We start from the raw sequence: 19,358 nt of genomic DNA on the forward strand, positions 1-19,358 counted from the left end.
GCTGCAGTTTAAAGTATAATTCCATTGCAAAAAAAAAGCATAGGGTTTTATGCAGATTTTTTTATTGTTTTGCTAAATTCATGTCTGAAGGTATCACATTTTCTCATCTGAACTGGCATACCTTATGGTGTAGATGAAAACATGCTATGTGGTCACTCAGGTTTCCAGGAGGACTAACCCTTGGTCATAAACATGCTGGTACCACTAGAGGTTTTTTGGTACTTACCCTCTAACCTAATTTCTACCTATGTGGTACTGAATCAGGAGGTCTTCCTAAGAGTTGATGGGTCATCAAATACACGTTACAATGGATCTGCAACTAGATCTGCTGCAGTTCTTGCACTGTATAGATAACCATAAGTGCTAGAAATGGATAGACTCAGGAATCACATGCAGTTTGTATATGTGGTCAAACACCTCACTAAGACACCCATTGACCTAGAGACACCATAGGTACCTTCCCACCAGCATATCCAGGAGTCCACCTGGAGCAGCCATCTGATGCTATACAACAGAGCAGCCAATGGCCTCCACCCAGCAGATCATAAAGACTTAAAACAAGCTACTAAACTCTGTGAAAAGGTGACCTTAAAATGACAGAAGTTATCTAAAAGCCAGATGTTCCAGCTTTTCTCGACAGGCCTCAATATGTCACTGCACTTAATAAACCATAAAAACTAATTCTTTCCGTTTTCTTTCTTTGGCGCACATCCATGCATCCTCAGCTGCTTGTGCTATTTAACCTCCTCCAAGTCAGGAGATGACACCAAGGAGGCTGAGGCACAGCAGTGCTGTTAACCAGGGATAATTGTGGGGAGTGGACAGAGAGGGAGACAAAACATCAGACTGCAACTGCTTTGCCAGCAGAGAGCTGGGGTACCAGCCAAAATGCCATCTCTGCCAGCAAGGTTTTTCAAGGCTGAACCAGGCTTTCCCAGACCGTACCAGAAAAACAAGGTTAGAAGAAAAAAAAAAATATCTAAAACAGTTCTGAAGAAATTAATGGAGGTATGGCAGGCCCTTTCTGAACCAAGAGCTAACTGTTACAAAGAGCTTTTGTTAATTAGCATCACCTTCATTACCGGAAACAGGGGAAGGGTGGGGAGAACACTGGAATAACCTCATCTGGATAAACCTCCAGGCTGCAGCCCTGATCTGTGTGCACAGGCAAATGTACACACAGTGAGACCTATGCCCATTTCCTTCTTTTGTGCTACATCAGCACCTACATGTGAAGCACAAGATTCCTGCTCCATACCCCCCACTTTCTCTTGCCATATGGCAGAGAAGCCACATAGTGTGACACCAAGCAAATATAGCTTTGGAAGACACCATGTCTTTCCTTCAAACCCCTACCCCCATTCTTTCTAACATGCAGATGACCAGGCAGGTAGTAATGGGTCTAGAGACAATGCTTCCTCCTTCCAGGAAACTCTTGGTCCAGAATTCCCAGTTAAGAGCTTTTTCAATTACTGGGGACAAGGCATGGATACTCATGGTCTGTAGCAAAACAGAAAAACTATTAGTATTGGGGAGGCTCAGGCATTTTTCTGGACTTTGATGCTCTCTTGGAGATGTCCCAGCCCCCTGCCCCATCCGCATCCTGGGGAATGGAGCAGCGCACGAATGAGAATAGGCATTGCCTGTGCAGAGGTGGAACTATAGTATATAGACACAACACCACTTCCCGATCAACTCCTTCAAGTCCATCCTTGCTACAGTATTTTTCATGTGCTCGTAAGCCTGTCTCAGCCAGCTCCTTCCAGCTGTGGGTTGTAGCCATCTCTTCGGAGAAAAGGAGGACTTTCATGCCACTTTGCAAATATTATCCCACTGTCCTTGCCATAGGACAGAGGAGAAAATAATACCTCTTACTGCCCTTGCACTGCCCCTCCCAAAATATAGCTGCCTAAAGCTGTCCTCAGGCAGAGGCTCAGCATGGAAAATTTTAGCCCCGGAGGTGACTATCTCAGAAATGTATAGGGAAATGAAACAAAAGGGATTGAGTAGAAACTCATTTGTGACCTCAGTGCCAGTGGTTGCTACTAGATTCCAGAGCAGGGCTTGCTTATGACAGGGTGAAAGCAATCTTCCTTGCACCACTCACGAAGATTAATCAAAGACCTTGGAAATTTTGATTTACAGATCATATATTCCTAATAAGCATGTATTTATTATTATATCTCAGAAAATATCCATGACACATTGCTAAACTAGAGCTGTCAGATATTTATTTCTGCAGTCACTAGAAGTAATGTTATTAAATTCTCCAAAAGCAGCCTTCAAAAGCAAGAAAAATAAATTCCAAGTTAGTTTAAATTAATTAGTTCATAATAATCACTGTTAAAGTATCAAGTGATCAGTCTCTGTCTCCACTGCCTCCCAATCCTGTATATTAAAATAGCCAAAGATAAAACACAGTGCAAAGATTCGGGTGTCTGTCAGGGGGGCGAATCTGGAGCCAGCCCACTCCCAGGAAAGAAATGCTCATCTCTGTTCTTCTGCCCTGGGCCTGCTGGTGGGTAAGTGACAGTCAGCAGCTCCTGAAAACTCTCTCTGTTGAAGCTTTGGAAATACAGAGAATCACAGAATAGTTGGAAGTGGGAAGGGATTGTGGTCAGGCTTGGATGGGGTTGCTCAGGACCATGTCCAGCTGAGGTCTGAGTGATTCAAACGATGAAGATCCTACACCCTCTCTGGACTTCCATGCCCATGTTTGACAGCTCCCATGGGGAAAGAAGGTTTCCTAGCATATCTTTTATTTTCCTCTGGCTGCTGATATCATCCCCTTTTCCATGCCTTGAGAGAAGAGTCGGAATGTTGGGGGCAGTGCTGATACGGTGAAGGCCAGCGTTGTGCCTCACATGGTGAGAGTCTTCTGGGGATTCTTACTGATTGGCAGTAGTGGGAAGATGAAAGTGGTCTCTGATGCCTGAGATGCTCCTGAAATGTCCTCTCTTGAGCAACATCTTCCAACCCACAAGTCTGTGGTTCATGGCAGGTTGGGGAAGCCACTTCTTCATCCAGGGCCAAGCAGGTCTTTCACTTCTGAGGGCCCAGAGGCCACCATTTAATCAACTCACAAAAAAAGAAGTGGTTGGGGCGTGTTTCTGACAGTACAAAAGGAAGCAGCGGGCAAAATCAGCTCCCTTCTTCCCCTTTCTTCCCTTGAACTGAGAGTGAAGCAAACCTTTTAGGCAGATAGCCTTGTGGAACTGAAAAAAATTAGGCAACATCATAAAATCGTGTGGCATGCCCGATGTGGCTGCTTTTCTGCAGTGAGACACTCGTGCCTACAAAGAGCTGAGATACATTGGGCACCATTAACAGAGAGGGGCAGGCACCCCCTGAGAGGCTGTCAGGGGTGGAAGAAGGGCTCAGGCTGCCTTAGGAAAAGCCTTTCCTCCACTAAGGAGTCAATAGCAAGTATCTCTGGTGGTGGCAAGAGATCAGACAGCAAGGTCAACGGAGTATGTGCACATGGCATCTCTTGTCTCAAGGGCATTCAGGTGTCACCCAGAGACTTCTCTCCCTACCCTGCAGGTGGGACACTGTCACAGAGAGCCCTGAGACATCCATGGACATTGACATCCATTGACATCCATTGACATCCATTGACAACACTGGGGAAAAAAACCTGAATCTTTTCAACAATGTGTGGAAGGTGGTGGAGGAAGCAGTGAGCAGCTGCCAGCTCTTCCAGAACAAGCATGGGCTGAGTTTTCTGCTTCTGGACTGTCTTTCCTCTGGGAGCCGAAGCTGCTTGCTGCAAGTGTCTGGCCAGAGGACAGCATAAGGGGGAAGGTACCACGGGGCAAATGTGAGGTGTGAGAAACATCTTTGCTGGGGTTCCCACAGAGGTGCCACCCCTCTGAATGCAAGCATGCCCGGCTTTGTCAGGATAGCATGGAGTTAGTGGATATCATCAGCCATGGATCAAAATACATTTTCCCAGTAAAAGTAATTTTGCTGAATTTAGACTCTTTAATTTTAGCAACACTCATCAGTGTCTCTTCATCCTGATTACAATGTTCGTCTCCAAAAGCACTGTTTCCACAGAAATGCCGATTAATGTTATCACACCAACAAGCTGATGAACAGAAACGAAAACACTTGGAGAAAAGCAGTCAAAATCCCATCACCCCAACGTGACTGCAGAAGCAAGGAAGCTCCTGAGCCACACTCCTCCCACAGGATGGAAAACTCCTTCCTAATCCCAGAAGGCTAAAAATGACTGCTGGAATTCCCAGGACGATGACCAAGCTTTCTTCAGATAAAACTTCACTTCTACCTTGGCAGCTCCACTGGCCTGGGTGGATCTGGTCATGGTTTCATGGCAGGGAAAGAAACCAAAAGATGGGCTCTCCTGTCTACTCAGGACAAAGGAGTATCAGGCCATAAGGAAAGTGTGGGAGCAGGGAAGTTTCTGAAATTTGCAATATTCAACCATTCAGGGCTTCAAAATCCCCTCTGGCTGCAAAATGCTTGGCAAAGCTGTGCCAGTGACATTCAGTCATGGCTGAACAAAATCTGCCCCTGGGAGTCTGCTCCCGGGTGGTTTGCCATGATTGGAAGAGTGCAACTCCATTCTTTCTGCCTCTCTCCTCCCTCCATCCAGCATAAGACTGTGAACATTTTGAAACCTTCAACTTTTGCATTGCTACACTTCATAGAATCATAGAATGGTTCAGGTTGGAAGGGACCTTAAAGATCATCTAGTTCCAACCCCCCTGCCATGGGCAGGGACACCTCCCACTAGAGCAGGTTGCTCAAAGCCCCATCCAGTCTGGCCTTGACTTCAGTCAAGTTTGCTCATGTTTTCTGGGACAGATTAATTTTTTTTGCAATTGCAATTGTTGCATGTGCCACCTGCTTCACTGGGGAAGAAAAGAATTGCTTTTCCTAGCTGCATTAAAGCCATACCTAGAAACCCAGCAGAATAAGACCTTCTCTTCTAAGTTCCTCCATGCCTCCAGTAACAGACAGAATTTTCCCCCTAAATCCAGAGAGATGCAGCAGTGGAAACAAAGTCTTATAATTTCTGTTTTGCACAGGAATGAACCAGACAGAGAAAGGCCAAACGAGATACCCAGCTTCTGCTCGTAATCTAGGCTGCCAGTTGCTGATGCACCCGGCACTGGCTTCTGTGGAGCAACGGGTTGGTTTTCATCAGACACATGGCATGGTTTGTAGGCAGAGGCCGTGAGTTGGATTAAGCAAGCAACGCAGCAGGAAAAGCCATGCGAAGGAGAACCTCCCATTTTCCACTTTCATGTCAAGTGCAGGTGTAGAATGGGTTTTTTTTGGTTTGTTTGGGTTTTTTTTATTACTTGTAGTCATGCAATTTGAGAGAACAGGGTGGTGTTTGGGCAGCAGGCAGGAGTATCAGAGAGGAAGGAGATGAAGAAATGGCTTAGATCCCAGCAGTGGTTGAGAAAGAAAAGAAAGCGTGGTCATTCTCTCTGGACCACCAAGGACCAGCTGGAGAAAAGTCCCATGCACTGCAAACCCAGCACTTCCTGTTTTCCAGGATCCACTGCAGGTACGAATTTTTGGTCACAGTGGCATCTTTTGATGACATCAGAAGATCTCCCTTGATGAGACACCTTATGGAGATCATCTAGTCCAGCCCTTAGGGGGTTGGACTAGAAGATCTCCACAGGTCCCTTCCAACCTTATATGATTCTGTGATTCTGTCAGTTTGATCAGGACAGGAAAATCAGAAACAAAGGGGATGTTTTATGCAGAATGCTCCCTCGTTGTTAACCGGGTGTGCTGTCCTTTACAGACTGGTTGTGTCTGTTTGTGCAGTGTGTGTACAGAGGTTTCTTGGCTTCCCTCGCGTGGTTTCTGTGGTGCGTTGGGTGCGTTTAAAGCGTATTCTGTTACATAAAGCAGCTCATTTTAACGTGGCATGAATTGTGCCATGGCCTCCCTGCCCTCGGCTTCAGGCACGCAGCAGCTATGTGATACGTGTGAGAGATGTGACTGCCACACTGAACTCTGTGCAGACTCGTACGGCTTTTATCGAGCAAATGACAGTGCTATCAGTACGGGGACTGATCCTCATCAGGTGTAAACTGCTGCAGCCACTCACACCAGGATGTTTCCAGGAAAACAAATAAATCAAGAAAAAATAGCAGCAGGGCTTTTTCTTCTTTCTTGGCAACCAGCGGTTCATTTTTTTCCAGCTGTGGTTTTCAAGTTTTAGATGACAACCCAAATATTTTCACTGAAAACAAAGCTTTCAGGGAAACCCTCTGTCTCTCTTACTTTATTTCCAAAGGCAAAACTTTCCTTCAACAAAATTGCAACCAGTGTTCAGACACTGCCTGGATCCTCTGCTTGCTTCTGCTGGCTGGGAATCTGGCCTGTTGAGACCCGAGGTTTCTAGCAGGGAATTTCAAAATTGTCATCTCTCTGATGTTTTAAATAAATGTAGGCAGCTGTCTGAGCCATCCGTCTACCCTAGCCAAAATATTGTTCATTCCAAGTGGATTTGCTCCATTATAAATTGTCTACAAATAATTTAAAAAGCAACAGTGTTTCTTAAATTATCTTATCAAGCTCTTTAAATATTGAAATGCATCAAATATTAATGCTCGGCAATTCAGGGTATCCTTAGTCCTGGTTACTGCAGTATTCTGCTCAGCATTAGAGCTGTGTTCTGCCAGCCCCAGGATCTGAAGAGGTGGTACTAGCTAAGGGAAGGGTCATCTCCACCACCTCCATGGGTGCTCAGCTCCAGGGGTGTTCTTTGCAGGAGGGAAAGGTGGGAGTCCAAAGAGCTGGGGTGGTTTCAGCAGGGGTGGAACAAAGGAGTGAGCAGGCGCACGCAGAGCCAGGAGCAAACATACAATGATGCCTGCAGCATCTAAGCGTGCTGCTGGTCTCCAAGTCCTGCAGTGTAGGTCCAGGGTGAGCTGAGACAGGCAGACTCCTCCAGCCACCACCACAGAAGCCCAGAGTTGGTGGGCTTTTCAGTTCCAATCTGGCCATGGAGCCCTCAAATGTCTTCAGTTACATGCAAATTGGAGCCCGTGTGGCTGTTTCTGAATTAAGGAATATCACAGGGACCAGGCTCCTGTGATCCTCGTCTCCACAGCCTCGGAGGCGGCTCTGTCAGAAGGCAGGAAGGTGTGAGACACAAAAAATCACGGCATGCGGATTCTACATGTCAGGGATGGAAAAGCTACACCTGTAGAAACCTGAGTCCAAACGAACACAGCTAGAATCAGACCAGCTCCTCCTCTCTTCCAGGAGAAATCCTAGAAAAAAAAATCAAGTCTTTTCTTTTGGAAGCCAAAGGAGAAGGTCCCATTTTGCCAACTGAAGTATCTCTCTTGAAGCATCTCATTAATACGGCGTTTTGCATGCGCGTTCCCAGGCTGACGTCCAGTGAAAGGGAGCTGGGGAAATGAGGCAGGATCCCTCATTTCTGTATTTATCACTCCCATTCAGGAACCAGGAATTTTCAGGACTTGTCCACCTGCATGTTGTCTGCGTGACAGATTGCCCCAAACTCCAATCCCTAGCGCTGCCACAAGGCTTGCAGCCAGGCAGATAAATTTGCAGGGGATCAGCAAGAGGGTTTTGATGGATTCCCTCTTTCCTTACTCCCACCCACCCCACCTCAGTCCACCAAGTAGTATTGGAGATCCAGCAAAATCAACATGTTCTTCTGGAGCATTTCAACTTTGACTAATCGGGAGAGTTTCTGACAGAAAAATGTTCCACTGGAAAATTTCTGACCAGCACTAATTAGCATTTTTTCTATTAGCTTTGTCCTGAAGGCACAGTAATTTATGCCTCAGTGAAATAAACAATCACTTAATGATCACTAAGAATTGAACACTCCCCAGGTTTGAAGCATAGTTGCTTACCCTAAACAGGAAAAATCTTATTCATTTGCAAAGCTTTACATACTTAACGCAAGGAAAGAACGGCTGCCTGACTTGTGCTTTACCTGGGCACAGACCCAACTGCATTTTAATCACTTTGCTTTAAAAAAAAAAAAAGGGGGAAGTGGTGGATTTTCACTTGCAGTGCAGTAAGGTTTAAGCAACGTTGGAGACAAGTCGTGTATGTGAAATGAGAGATGGACCATGCTCAAAGAATTTGCAAGATAGTCACAAAAAAGAACAGGAAAACAGAAAATGTCCCAGGTGCCCTGGGAGTTCAGATTTCCTTGCTATTCCTCTGCCATATGACTATATTCTAAACTGAGTATCTCACTAAATCACATAATAATTTGGGTTGTGAGGCACCCCTAGAGGTCTGATCCTTGCTCAAAGCTGGGCTGACTTTCACAGCAGATCAGGTTGCTCAGAGATGTGCCCGGCTTCTACCACATGTAATGCCACATCAGTGCACCTGAGCAGCACAGCTGAATGTGTTGAGGATGTCAGCTGCAGTCTGTCCCTCCACTCTGTCTGCCCAGCAAGCCTTTATTTTGGAACGCTGTGCAAGCCAAATGCAGAATAAGAGCAAGTCCCTGGTGGTCTTTGGGAAAGGGCTGCGGATGCTGGGCATATGGTTCAGCTGTCTCTGCAGTGAGAATACGGCTACAGGGTCTCCCAGGAAAGCAGGCAGCTATATTTAAGTCACTCTTGTGAAATTCACATTGATATTCATGAAAGACACTTCAACACCTCTTCGGTGGCTTGAAGCTGCAGTGCACAGCATGGGAAAGAGTTCTGGTGGCTCTGAAGACCAAGACTTCATTTTGTCTCAGGGCCACAACATCAGGAGGATGGAGGGCACAAAAAGAACCAGAGCCTCCCAGAACAAAATGCAGTGCCTGGTTCCTGAGAGAAAAGCTGGGGAGGATTTTCCCCAGGAGAGTGTGCATCCCTGGGAGGGGACCGGGCTGGACGGGGGGATCCCCACAGAGGGACCAGTCCTCAGGGGATGGAGCCAGACCAACCCATCTGGTGCCGGCACCAGTCCTGATCTCACCAGCTCACTGCACATCTGTCTGGTGCCAGACAAAGCAGAGCTGCTGACATCTCACCACCAAAGATGTGCTTTCTCCCTGTGCTGTCCTGCCTGTTTTGGGGAGGAAGAAACAAGTCAGTGGGCACGAAGAACAATGGTGTTTTATTTCCACCTCTCTGTGGCCCACTGTGGCAACACCGCACTGCCTATTTTTGCTTTTGCTTTAGGAAAATGCCTTTCACCTTATCACCCACATGCCCTGATGCAAACTTCACCTCTCCCAGCAGGGACGAATGGAAAAGCTCTCAGTGGAAAATATGAGCAGCTCTTTGGCCACTCCATGTAGGGAGTGGAGTTCACAGAGGGTGGTGTCGCTGCTTCGGAGGGTGACAGGCAATGGCTGTGCAGAAGGGCAGATCAAAGCCAGAAAACAGCCCACCCCCTTGGCCTCGTGGCTACCAAAACTCTGAGTGCAGCATTATCATGTTATTCTCAGAGGCACGTAACTTTTTCTTCAGTTTTGCACACCTGTGGTTTTCAGCATTTCCTTCACGGAAAGGAGGACACATGCAATGGACTAAAGCAACAGTCTTGCTTTCCTTAGCCCATTTTGGTTAGCCCCAAGGCTTCTTAGGAGCGATACATGGAAGTCAAAAGACCTGTGTGAAACACAAATATGTTAGTGCCAAATCTTGTTTGATTTTTATGCTGCTTTGTGGCAGCTTCATGTCTGTATCTGGACAGCCTAGAGATAAAACCACATGAATGACCCCAGGGAAGGTAAAAGTATGGTTCAATATTTCAAATTAAGCAGGAATTTAGATGCTTTGCTGAATCATGATCTTATTTGTTCTAGAACATAGACCTCCTGAGTCACCAAGCCTGTTTACAGGCACCAGCAGCATATATTCCCCTTCAAGCACCCTCCTAGGATGAGCTTGGCTCCTGCTCTTGAAAGGCTGGAGAAACCCCAGGACAGATTTCCAGAAGGGATTTTTCTCCTCCCATTACATCGCACCACCCCAAATGACAGGCATTGATCATTCAGCTGGTGTGGTAGAAACCAGAGGGTCCCTTTCATACTTACTCATCTGGGGGTTTTTTGGCAAGGGATTCCTTTTGCTGCCTGTTTCATGTTTCCATGGGCCTTCTGCTTGTTCTGGGACGCAGGGCTGTGCTCCCACAGCATCTGTCTTTGTTCTGGATGCTGAACAGACAGGGAGACCTACCAGGCTCCCCATCTGTACACACACACACACACACATCCCCTCAAATTCCTGAGACACCAAACAGCAGGAGTCAAACACGCCATTTGAAGCAGTATCTCCAGTTGGGCAATCTGTAACATAATAATAATGTAGTTTATCACCAATTGTAGAGGTGGAGCTGGCGAGCTCTAAAAAAAAAAAACACTTTTATTCTGCCAAGTGTTCAACAGATGTTTAGGAAAATTCTCAAACCATCAGGGTCATTCGTGTGTGGGAATATACAAGGAATTTCCTTCTCCTGCAATGAATCAAAAACACCAAGTTTGAGGCTGACAGGTTCAACAAAAGTGGCCTGAGTATGGACACCTACAGATATGGACAGCCTCAGACATCTAACTGCCTAAAGATGTCCCTCATCTTTTTTCTTTCATACAGGGAGCCCCATCTGAAGCAATAGATTATGTCCCTAATATCTTCTTTACTTCCAGTTGTCACTAAAACATAAAATAGTAATGACATACACTTAGTCTTGCCCTTTCACTGGAGCCCTGAATGTTCCTATTTGCACAGCAGAGATAACAAAGGGCAGACTTAAGGTTAGTTATAGGACTATGTTTCTGACCTGTGACACAGGGCTCCTTGTGCATGTTTTTGTCCTTTATCAGCCCTTTCTGAAACTGAAACATAGGAAGTGTGGAAGGCGGAAGAAGAATGAGGAGTGATTTATTCATAAATATATCCGCAAGGAGTTTCCAAACTGCAGCTTCCACTCTTCAGTGTATCAGGCATGTCCCACGGTGGCTACTGTAATATCAGAGGAATGCTTACTCCTGCTACTGCTGCTAATCTGGGAGCAGTCACGTGGCTCCTCTATAATCTCTCTCTCTCCAAAAATTTGACTCTTAACCTTCCCCTGCTACAGACATGATGTATGTTTCTTTGACATGTTTCCAAGTAGCAAATATGCAAAACCCTGAACTATCAGCAAACCGAAGGGGGAAAAAACCCACTATATTTCTAAGAATAAAATTATGTGAAATTGCAGGAAGAAGGAGAAGAGGAATCTGCCTTGGTCATCTCTGTTTGCCCTCACCTAGGAATTACTTTGGAAAAAATAACAAAATGTTACTCTGGAAAGAAGGGAGAAAAAAAAAAAGGTGTTCTGAGGTGCAAATGAAAAAAAGGTAGCCAGCAGAAAAGATTAGTATTTATTTATTTTTGCTCATTTATGTGTCAGATGAAGCTGAAAGCTGCCAGATAGCTTCTTTTCGACAGCTTGAAGTTGCCGTTGGGAACAGATCCATGTATGGAAGCAAAAGCAGAAAAGCATAGATAAGCTGAGATCCAGCTATGCAAACCATCTTTAGAGACACTTAAAGGACAAGCACCCCAGCTCCTTTCTTTCTGGTAAATTTAGAGACACTATCATATGAGGGCTTTTTTCCATTCTGCTTTACCCACAACTGCTGAGACTCAGCTGAGGTAAGTGAAAAGCAACTCAAGCACTTTTTGGGAAAACCTAGGTATTTGGTTAGACTGACATCCTGAGAAAAGCCATAAATCTGGGGCTATGAGGTGACTCCAATAGCTGGATAGTGGTTGAGCTCTCCAAGTAAGGAACATGACATATAACAGCTTTGCCGCTGGAGGGACAGAAACTTTCCAATAGTCTGAAAGAGGCAGGAGAAAAATGTTGGAAAACAAAAGTTCTATCACTCATGAACCGGATTTATAGGCTGACTGGTGTTAGAGCTCCAGTGAACAGAGGGGCAGGAGGGATCAGTGGTGGTTTCCAGTGTCTGAGACTTTTTGTGTTTCGATTTAGAAAAAATCATAAAAATAGTGAAGGGTTTTTTGCTCTCTGGTCTGTCCTACTTTCGTTTTGAGAAACATGTCTCGTTTGGGTTGAGCTGACTGGACATTAGGAAGAGCTTGTTGTAAACGACTGCTGTTTTTCTTGGCACTTGAAGGCAGTTTCTCAATGTTTCTCTGTAGATTTGAGGTTGATTACATCCTGTGTAAAGATTTTTGGTACAGTTTTAACTGCCATTGCAGTGTTGTGAAAGTCGACTTCAGCGAAAACAGCTGTGTGCTATTGTGAATATTTCCAAAACACAGAAGTAATAGCTCTCCTTCAAACCAGCGCTGAAATGTGTTAGCTCTGTGAGCTGGGCACTCTCAAAAAAGCAGAGTATACCCTTGGCAGAAAGGCTTTCTCCACGGAAGCGTTTTGTTTAAAAGCACACAAAAAAAGCTTTTTGTAGCATTGGCTTAAAATCTTGGTGGTTTGCGGTACTACAGTGAAACCTGACATTTTTCTTTAAAAGCTGCAGAACGGCGTTTGGGTAACAGTTCCTGTGCTTTCAGGTGTTATAATACAGCATTCATACTCCCACTGCAAAGTGGTAGGTAAAGCTTTCTCATTTTTCAGGTGGTTAATAGACTGGAAAAAATGTTAGAGCAGGTGAAGTGAAATTATACAGAAAGAACTGAAAATAATATCAGGAATATGAGTGAAATTGGAGGAGATTTCCAGAGATATGAAGGATGATTGTAAAGGAAAATTACTAGACCACGGATGTCATAAGCATTTCCATTCATGAATGAAAACGCTTTCCCTCGTCATTACATAAAGAGAACATAATGCAAGTGTTTGCTTGTAACTCCGTAGTAGAGTCTTTAATTGAGGGGGATCGTGCATACAGCCCTCTTTTCCCCTTATTTAGCTAGCATTTCCCTCAATATTTCCACATTTTTATACACAGTGAAACACAAATCTTCTCTTTGTTTGGTTTCCTCTCAAGTGCTGAAAAAAAAAATAATCAAAATTGAGCTGCAGTTGAAATTTGTGCCAGGCAAACTTTTTTTTGACAGATACCTTTTAATATATATCACCTGTCTATAGAAATGCTAGCACAGAAATTAATCTTTAAGTAATTGGGGTCAATAGATAGCTTTTTAATTGCTATTGAGTCATTAACTTTTTGCTGTTATTGCTATGAAAGAACACTTCTGCATTTCACACTTATTCAGGTTGCTTCTATTTTCTGTTGGATATGGTTCTGTTAAGAAATGTGTAGATGTGGAACTTCAGGGCATGGTCTAGTGTCCAAGATTGTTGGGCTGGGGTTTTTTTTTGTGTGTGTATGGTGATCTCAAAGGTCCCTTCCAACCATGAAGATTCTGTGATTCTGTGATCCTGTTTTATAGGTTGCTGTATGTGCTGATGGACAAAATCCTTTTCCCCAATTTCTACCCCCCCAACACCTTTTTTTGTCTCTTTGAGGCTATGGGCTTCCCTTTCCTCAGAGGCAAAGACCAGCTGATGTGCATGGTCCCCGAGCAAGGCATTGCCCATCAGTTTTGCTGGGCTGGTCAGGAAGACAATGGCAAGATGGAGCTGGAGAAGCTGGGACCTATTTAATTTGATCTTTCCATTTGGCCCAGGGCTGGGGTAGTGTGACCTAGTAGACAAAGCCTTGGTGGCAGGAGTCATCGCTCAGCCCCCCAGCCACAGGGACCTTGTGAATGACATGCCATTTTTGCCTCCCTCTTTCTGTCAGAAACATTTTCCGGCAGGCGGTGTTATCACAAATGTTTATTTTTATTATCTTCAGAGTATTATCTATTATTAATATTTACTATTGATTAGTCACAGATGTTGCTAGTGTTTGTTTGGTCCCTTGTGCAGAGCTGATGGGATCTCATTCAGAGACCCTAGACGTGAGTATAAATAGTCGTATAAAGCATCAGCGATAGTATCACTAACATGTCTTTTATAAGTGACTAGTCATTATGAGCGCTGCAGTCTCCAAGCATTCACCACGAGGTCCTCCCACGCGCTCTTCTTTGCCAGAGAGGGGGAAGGGGGAGCTCTGCTCTTTCTCACAACCAGACAGAGCGAGGCTGCCGAGCTGAGACGGGGCAGCACAAAACCCAGGAGACGACAAACAAGGGCAAAGCTGAGCGCGGGTATTATTCTCACTAGCCGTGAGCAGGGGCAAAGCTGCCCTCACTCTGGTGGCACTTGGAGCAAGCAAGAACCTGTTGAGTGTCTCCTGCAAGGAGCCAAAGGCACACAGGACTTCTAGGTGCACTGGTGGTTTGTGTTCCTAAATCCTAGTGGCTTTCAAAAAAAAAAAAGGACAACACCCTTGGTTTTCAGACATAAGGTCTGAAGAAGTCTGCACCAGACATCCACAACTGGGCCCTGAATTCAGAATTTCTTGTGCGTAGGAAAAGATGTGTTTGTGCTTTATAGTGCACCCAAGAAGAGAGCATCCTCAAAATAGTCCTCTCACAGAGGAGAGCTACACCCTGAAGTTGCTCAGTGAGGATTTCACAAACCAGCTCTGGCTTGAAGTAAGCCCACTGTATATTCTCCTCCTTCAGACAACTTCAACATTGTTATGGTGATTCCTGAAGGATGAAGCTTGGACACCCTCTCTGTCTTTTCTCTAATAAGTCAGAAGATTGGAGCAGATTCTGAGGGCACATTGACAGACTGATCCACTTCTCTGGCCAGATAAATTTTATTGCCTATGTTCTAGAGAAATGGGCTTTATGTGACAGCTCTGCCTGTTCCCAGCCTAGAAACATGCAGACCCATTTGCCAATTCGAATCTGGTTTGACCAAGGAATTGAAGCCTGAAAAATATGATGTTCCAAAAATAAATTCTGAAAATGGGCAGCTGTCTTCTTTGGTTTTCTTGCTCCCAAAACACCATCTTCCTATTCTTGTCTCTCCTTCTTCAGCGTAAGGGACAATGGTCTATTTGGGAAGGGTTTCACCAGAATGCTCACAAAGACAGGCAGTTTTCTAGAAGGAATAGCATTTTAGGAAAAGTTTGTGTTTGCATATAAATCCTGAAGCATGTACCATGGCACTTGCTGCTTGCAATTTCATGTGTAGCAGCACCCATATCTCCATTACATTCTACACACATGTGGACATAATCCTTTTGAGCAAGAGTAGAACTTCAGATGGGAATTGAAAATAGGCTGTGTTTTAGAGAAACTGCTGCCATTTTAGTGTAACTCTGGGCAATCCAGCCTCAAAACCACTTCTTCTTTATAAAAATTTTGTGTATCATAGCTGACTGCACAGCATGGAGACATGAGTAAATTACCCTAAATGGCCTCAGCTGGTGTAAATACAGCTGTCATTTTTGGTCACTTACAGAACTACTCCTAAATTTCCATCCTATGGTACAAGTTGCCTTTAATGCCGAGCTGGAGTCTAGGTCTTACAAAATAGCTCTGGATGATACTAACTTTTTTGAGGTACTCAGCACCTCATTAGCAAACCGAACTATGGTATTGCTGAATTGTGCTCACACAGGAGGAATCCCGATGCTGGAGTTCACAAACAAGGCATTCAGCAAATGGAGAAAGCCTCTTTACAAATGCAGGAAAAAATAATCTGAATTCAGAGTTGCATGCCCCTGAGCTAAAAAGCTCAGTTTTAGAGTTGCCCAGGATGTTTTCCCTAAGCGTTTAGCAAGATGTGCCAGCAGGCTGGCTAGGGACATGGCTGCAGAGATCTCCCGTTCCAGTGTGCTTCAGATGGACTCCAGCCGTGAGTCTCACCCTCCAGACCCACCACCTCCTGATGTGTGCTGCTATGGGGAGAGGCAGCAATGTGACATCTTTGAGCAGCGGTGGTGTTTTCTGCCAATTTACAGGTAAAGCAGGCAATTTATGAGTTGACGTTCATTTTGGAGTTGATCATCTAAGAAACTCAGTAAACTCAGAAACTCTGGCAACACATGGGGGAAAAAACATAGCAACAATACAGTAAATCTGGAGGTCTTCAAAACTTAGTTTATTCTTATCAAGTGCTCCAACCATCACTGTGATCCTATCATAAATGTATTCTTATTGCATGGGGTCACTGCAGGGCAAAGCTGAAGTTGTTTTGATTTCCAGACTTCAACATATTTGGATTTCTTTTACATCTAATGCTGAACTTGCTCCTGAGTTTGGGATGTTTCTTTTTAGGATCTTTCCCAAATCCTTGGAATGCTGAACTCTGATGTTGCTAACATAAAATGCAGGTTTTGGTTTGTGATTTCTCTAGTTGAGCCTTTTCCAGATGAGAGGAGAGGAGAGGAGATGAGGGAGTTTTACTCCCTGTGGGAATACACTACATTGAACAGTGTGCAAAGCCTTTTTCCTACCCTCATTGTCCCAGTGCTTTAAAGCCCCTCATCCTGTGCAGGATGAGTTTCACCAGAAGTTTTCCCCTGGGATGTTTCCCAGGTTATTCCACAGACCGCAGTATGCCCTGGAGGTTGCACACTACTCCCACATGACACCACCCCACACCATTTCCTGCTCTTCCAGAGAGTTGTCCTTCCTTTCACTGGAACATCAAATTGGCTTTTCTCTCCCTCTTATATAAGCAAAAGCAGGAAACTAGAGGAAAAAGTGAAAATGGAAAAATAACAAAGCACGTGAAGTGCAGGGATGTAGCCTGCAAAACTATTGGATAGATATTCAGATTGGATATTAGGAAAAATTTTTACACGGAAAGGGTTATTAAGCACTGGAATAGGCTGCCCAGGGAAGTGGTTGAGGCACCATCCCTGGAGATTTTCAAAAGATGGGTTGACACAGTGCTTAGAGACATAGTGTAGTAACATGAGGGGGGTTTTTTGTATGGTTTTCTTTTGTTTTTTTTTATCAGAGTTAGGTTGAAGGTTGGACTAGATGATCTTAAAGGTCCTTTCCAACCTCGATGATTCTATGACTCTATGATTGCTGTCTTTCTATTCCCCCCCAAGGCTTCCTTTAGTCCCTATTGGAATCGTCTGCACATGAAATGTTCCCTTTTTGCATTTTTTTCTACCTTGGGGTGTATCAGACACCCTTCTGTTGCAACATGGCCAGAATGGGGTTGTGGTCTGCTCTTTGCCAGCCAGATGGGTCCCTGCAGACTGCCTGGACGGCAAAGTGCAAGGAGACAAAAAGCATGCTGCCATCCTGGGTCACCCCTCAGCCCCTAACTCACCACATGTGGGCTGGGATCCTTTGATGCAATCTACCAAATGCTCCTCCAGGCAGTTGGGTCTCCCAGGCTACAGGGAGATCTCACCCTGATGCTGAGTTTTATATTAAACAACCATTAGGAAGAAAAGAACAGCACATGAGCTTAGTAGAGGTGGTGCAAGGGCTTGGCTCACAGTGATTTGGGCAGGGCTTCAGCATGTTGAGCCTTAGGCAGAAGAAGAGTCCTGAAGAGTCCTGAAGCAGCCGAGGGGTCGTGTTTTTCCACCTGAGGCACCTCCAACCACTCTCAGGCTTTCTGCAGGAGTCTAGGGCTTAATGGACCAGTCTTCTGTCTTGCCCTGTAACCTCTTCACCCTTCCAAATCAGCTTGGAATGCCTATTTCCGAATGTAGCAACTATGCATCAAGATTTTGGCTTTAGTGTGGGAATGGGGAGCCCTATCCCCCTCCCATGCTGACTCCCAGCATCAGCAGTTGCCGTATCTGCACACTGGAAGAAGGAAGCAAAACCAAGGTGACATCCACTGCCCCAGCCTCTAATTCTCAGCTCGTTGCTTTTGCTGCAGTTTGGCAAGCATGATGTTAGAAATACCCCTGGTTATCTCGTTGGCTTACAGAGAGGGTCCAAGCAGAGATCTTGTACTTCTGCTCTGGATGCAGCAATAAACATTTGGATTTGCTTCTAGCGTGTTGAGACCGCCAACATGTACACAGTAAAAGTAAACCCTTCCTGTGGCCACAGACCACAACATGCTAGTGATCCGTGATATTATCCTGTTATTTAGTGAGTCATTGTTGCTGCTGAGAAACACACATAATCGAATAAGTTGCTAACAATAACACTGGATGTGAGAGACAAGTGTTTGTTTAACTCTGGTGTAACTTATTCCATATGCTCCTTTAAAGCATGCTAGATGTTCGGTCGCTTTGGCCCGCCAGCTATTATTTCAAGATGGCCTCATGGATTTAGCCTGCTTTTCTGAGCACAGCTACTTGAAACAAGGCTCTGAAAGCATCTCCTGTCCAGGATAAACGCCCAGTTCAGGAGCAAGACAGATGTTTTGGATTGCCCTATCTTTAGCTGAATAAGTAGGCCTCCATTTTTACTGATTTGCCAGCATAGTGATGTTTACAGCTGCTCTGCTGCCTGCTGTGACACCTTTCAGATGTAAGCCACATGCTATACCAATGTTCTGACACAGGGCAGAACCCATATCCTGACTGAGGAGCTAATATAGGCTTAACTTCTCGCCTTTACCTCCCATGCATGTTTTTCCAAGTTGCTGATGAGCCAAATCTTTGCAGGAACCTTCTAGCAGGTTTTCCAAATCTCCTTGGTAGTGTTAATTCATGGGCAAAATACTGCAGAAAGAGAGATGTGCAGCTGTGAAAGGTGTCCTTGTTGAGCTCTCTGGGTACATTACTCAAAGGTTTAACACAATGAGCTCCAGCACTACCAGTGGACCCTTGTGTGATGTCCTGCTATTGTGTTCCTATCATGTCCAGTACTGGGTCTGGTCCACAAAAAAATGCATTACAAAGTTTCTCTCATTTTGAAAAACTTTTTGCCACTGATTATGGAAAATAGATGCTCTGAGAAGCATCTTACTCAGTAACTGAGATATTTGCCTTTTGGCTTGAGCTGATTTGATCTGAAGTGAATTTCTGAGAACAAGAGTAACAAGATACTTAAGAGCATTTTAGAGCCCTGCTGATAAGATCATCCTTCCCCTGAAGGGTGGCATATCTCCAACTTAACCTAGACAAGAGTTGATCTTGAAGGTTCTCTTCTGTGAGTGTGTATCTCTGAGAGGATCTCTGTGATCCTGAGTGTGTACAGAGCATGCACATTTTATTTTTGGAGAAAATTTTGTACTGCCTGCCATTGAAAGTCTACCTGGTGGGCAATGGTTCGTCTGTTCAGCTACAGATCATTGGGTACGATTCAGGACAAATAATGAGTATTTTAGAAAAAATAGTCAGTCCCTTTCTAGGCACTTGAGAAGCTCCATTATACCACCTGAGGATCCATAATTTTGTGAAAGTCCTTGAATTTTTAGAGGGTGGGCCAAGCCTGTCAAGCCTGTCTAGGTGTGCACCTTCACAGAATCACTCTGAGATCATCGAGTCCAACCACAAAAAAAAAAAACAAAAAAAAAAACAAAAAAAAAAAAAAACCCAAACACAACAAACCCCCCACAAA

The 19,358-nt window shown here is 44.8% G+C and overlaps 1 protein-coding gene across 6 annotated transcripts in view; it reads left to right on the top strand.

Moving 5' to 3' along the window:
• The first annotated feature begins 11,517 nt into the window (after positions 1 to 11,517).
• Positions 11,518 to 19,358, top strand: part of SLC8A1 (solute carrier family 8 (sodium/calcium exchanger), member 1) — a 150,740-nt gene continuing 142,899 nt past the window's right edge. For all 6 annotated transcript variants that reach the window (XM_014964510.1, XM_014964513.1, XM_014964511.1 and 3 more), the window contains exon 1: positions 11,518 to 11,627. In XM_014964510.1, coding sequence (XP_014819996.1) covers positions 11,575 to 11,627 — 53 coding nt within the window. In that variant the 5' untranslated portion in view covers positions 11,518 to 11,574. The remainder of the gene's footprint in view (positions 11,628 to 19,358) is intronic.

Source organism: Calidris pugnax, unplaced genomic scaffold (genome assembly GCF_001431845.1).
Source record: "Calidris pugnax isolate Ruff unplaced genomic scaffold, ASM143184v1 scaffold219, whole genome shotgun sequence".
NCBI lineage: Eukaryota > Metazoa > Chordata > Aves > Charadriiformes > Scolopacidae > Calidris > Calidris pugnax.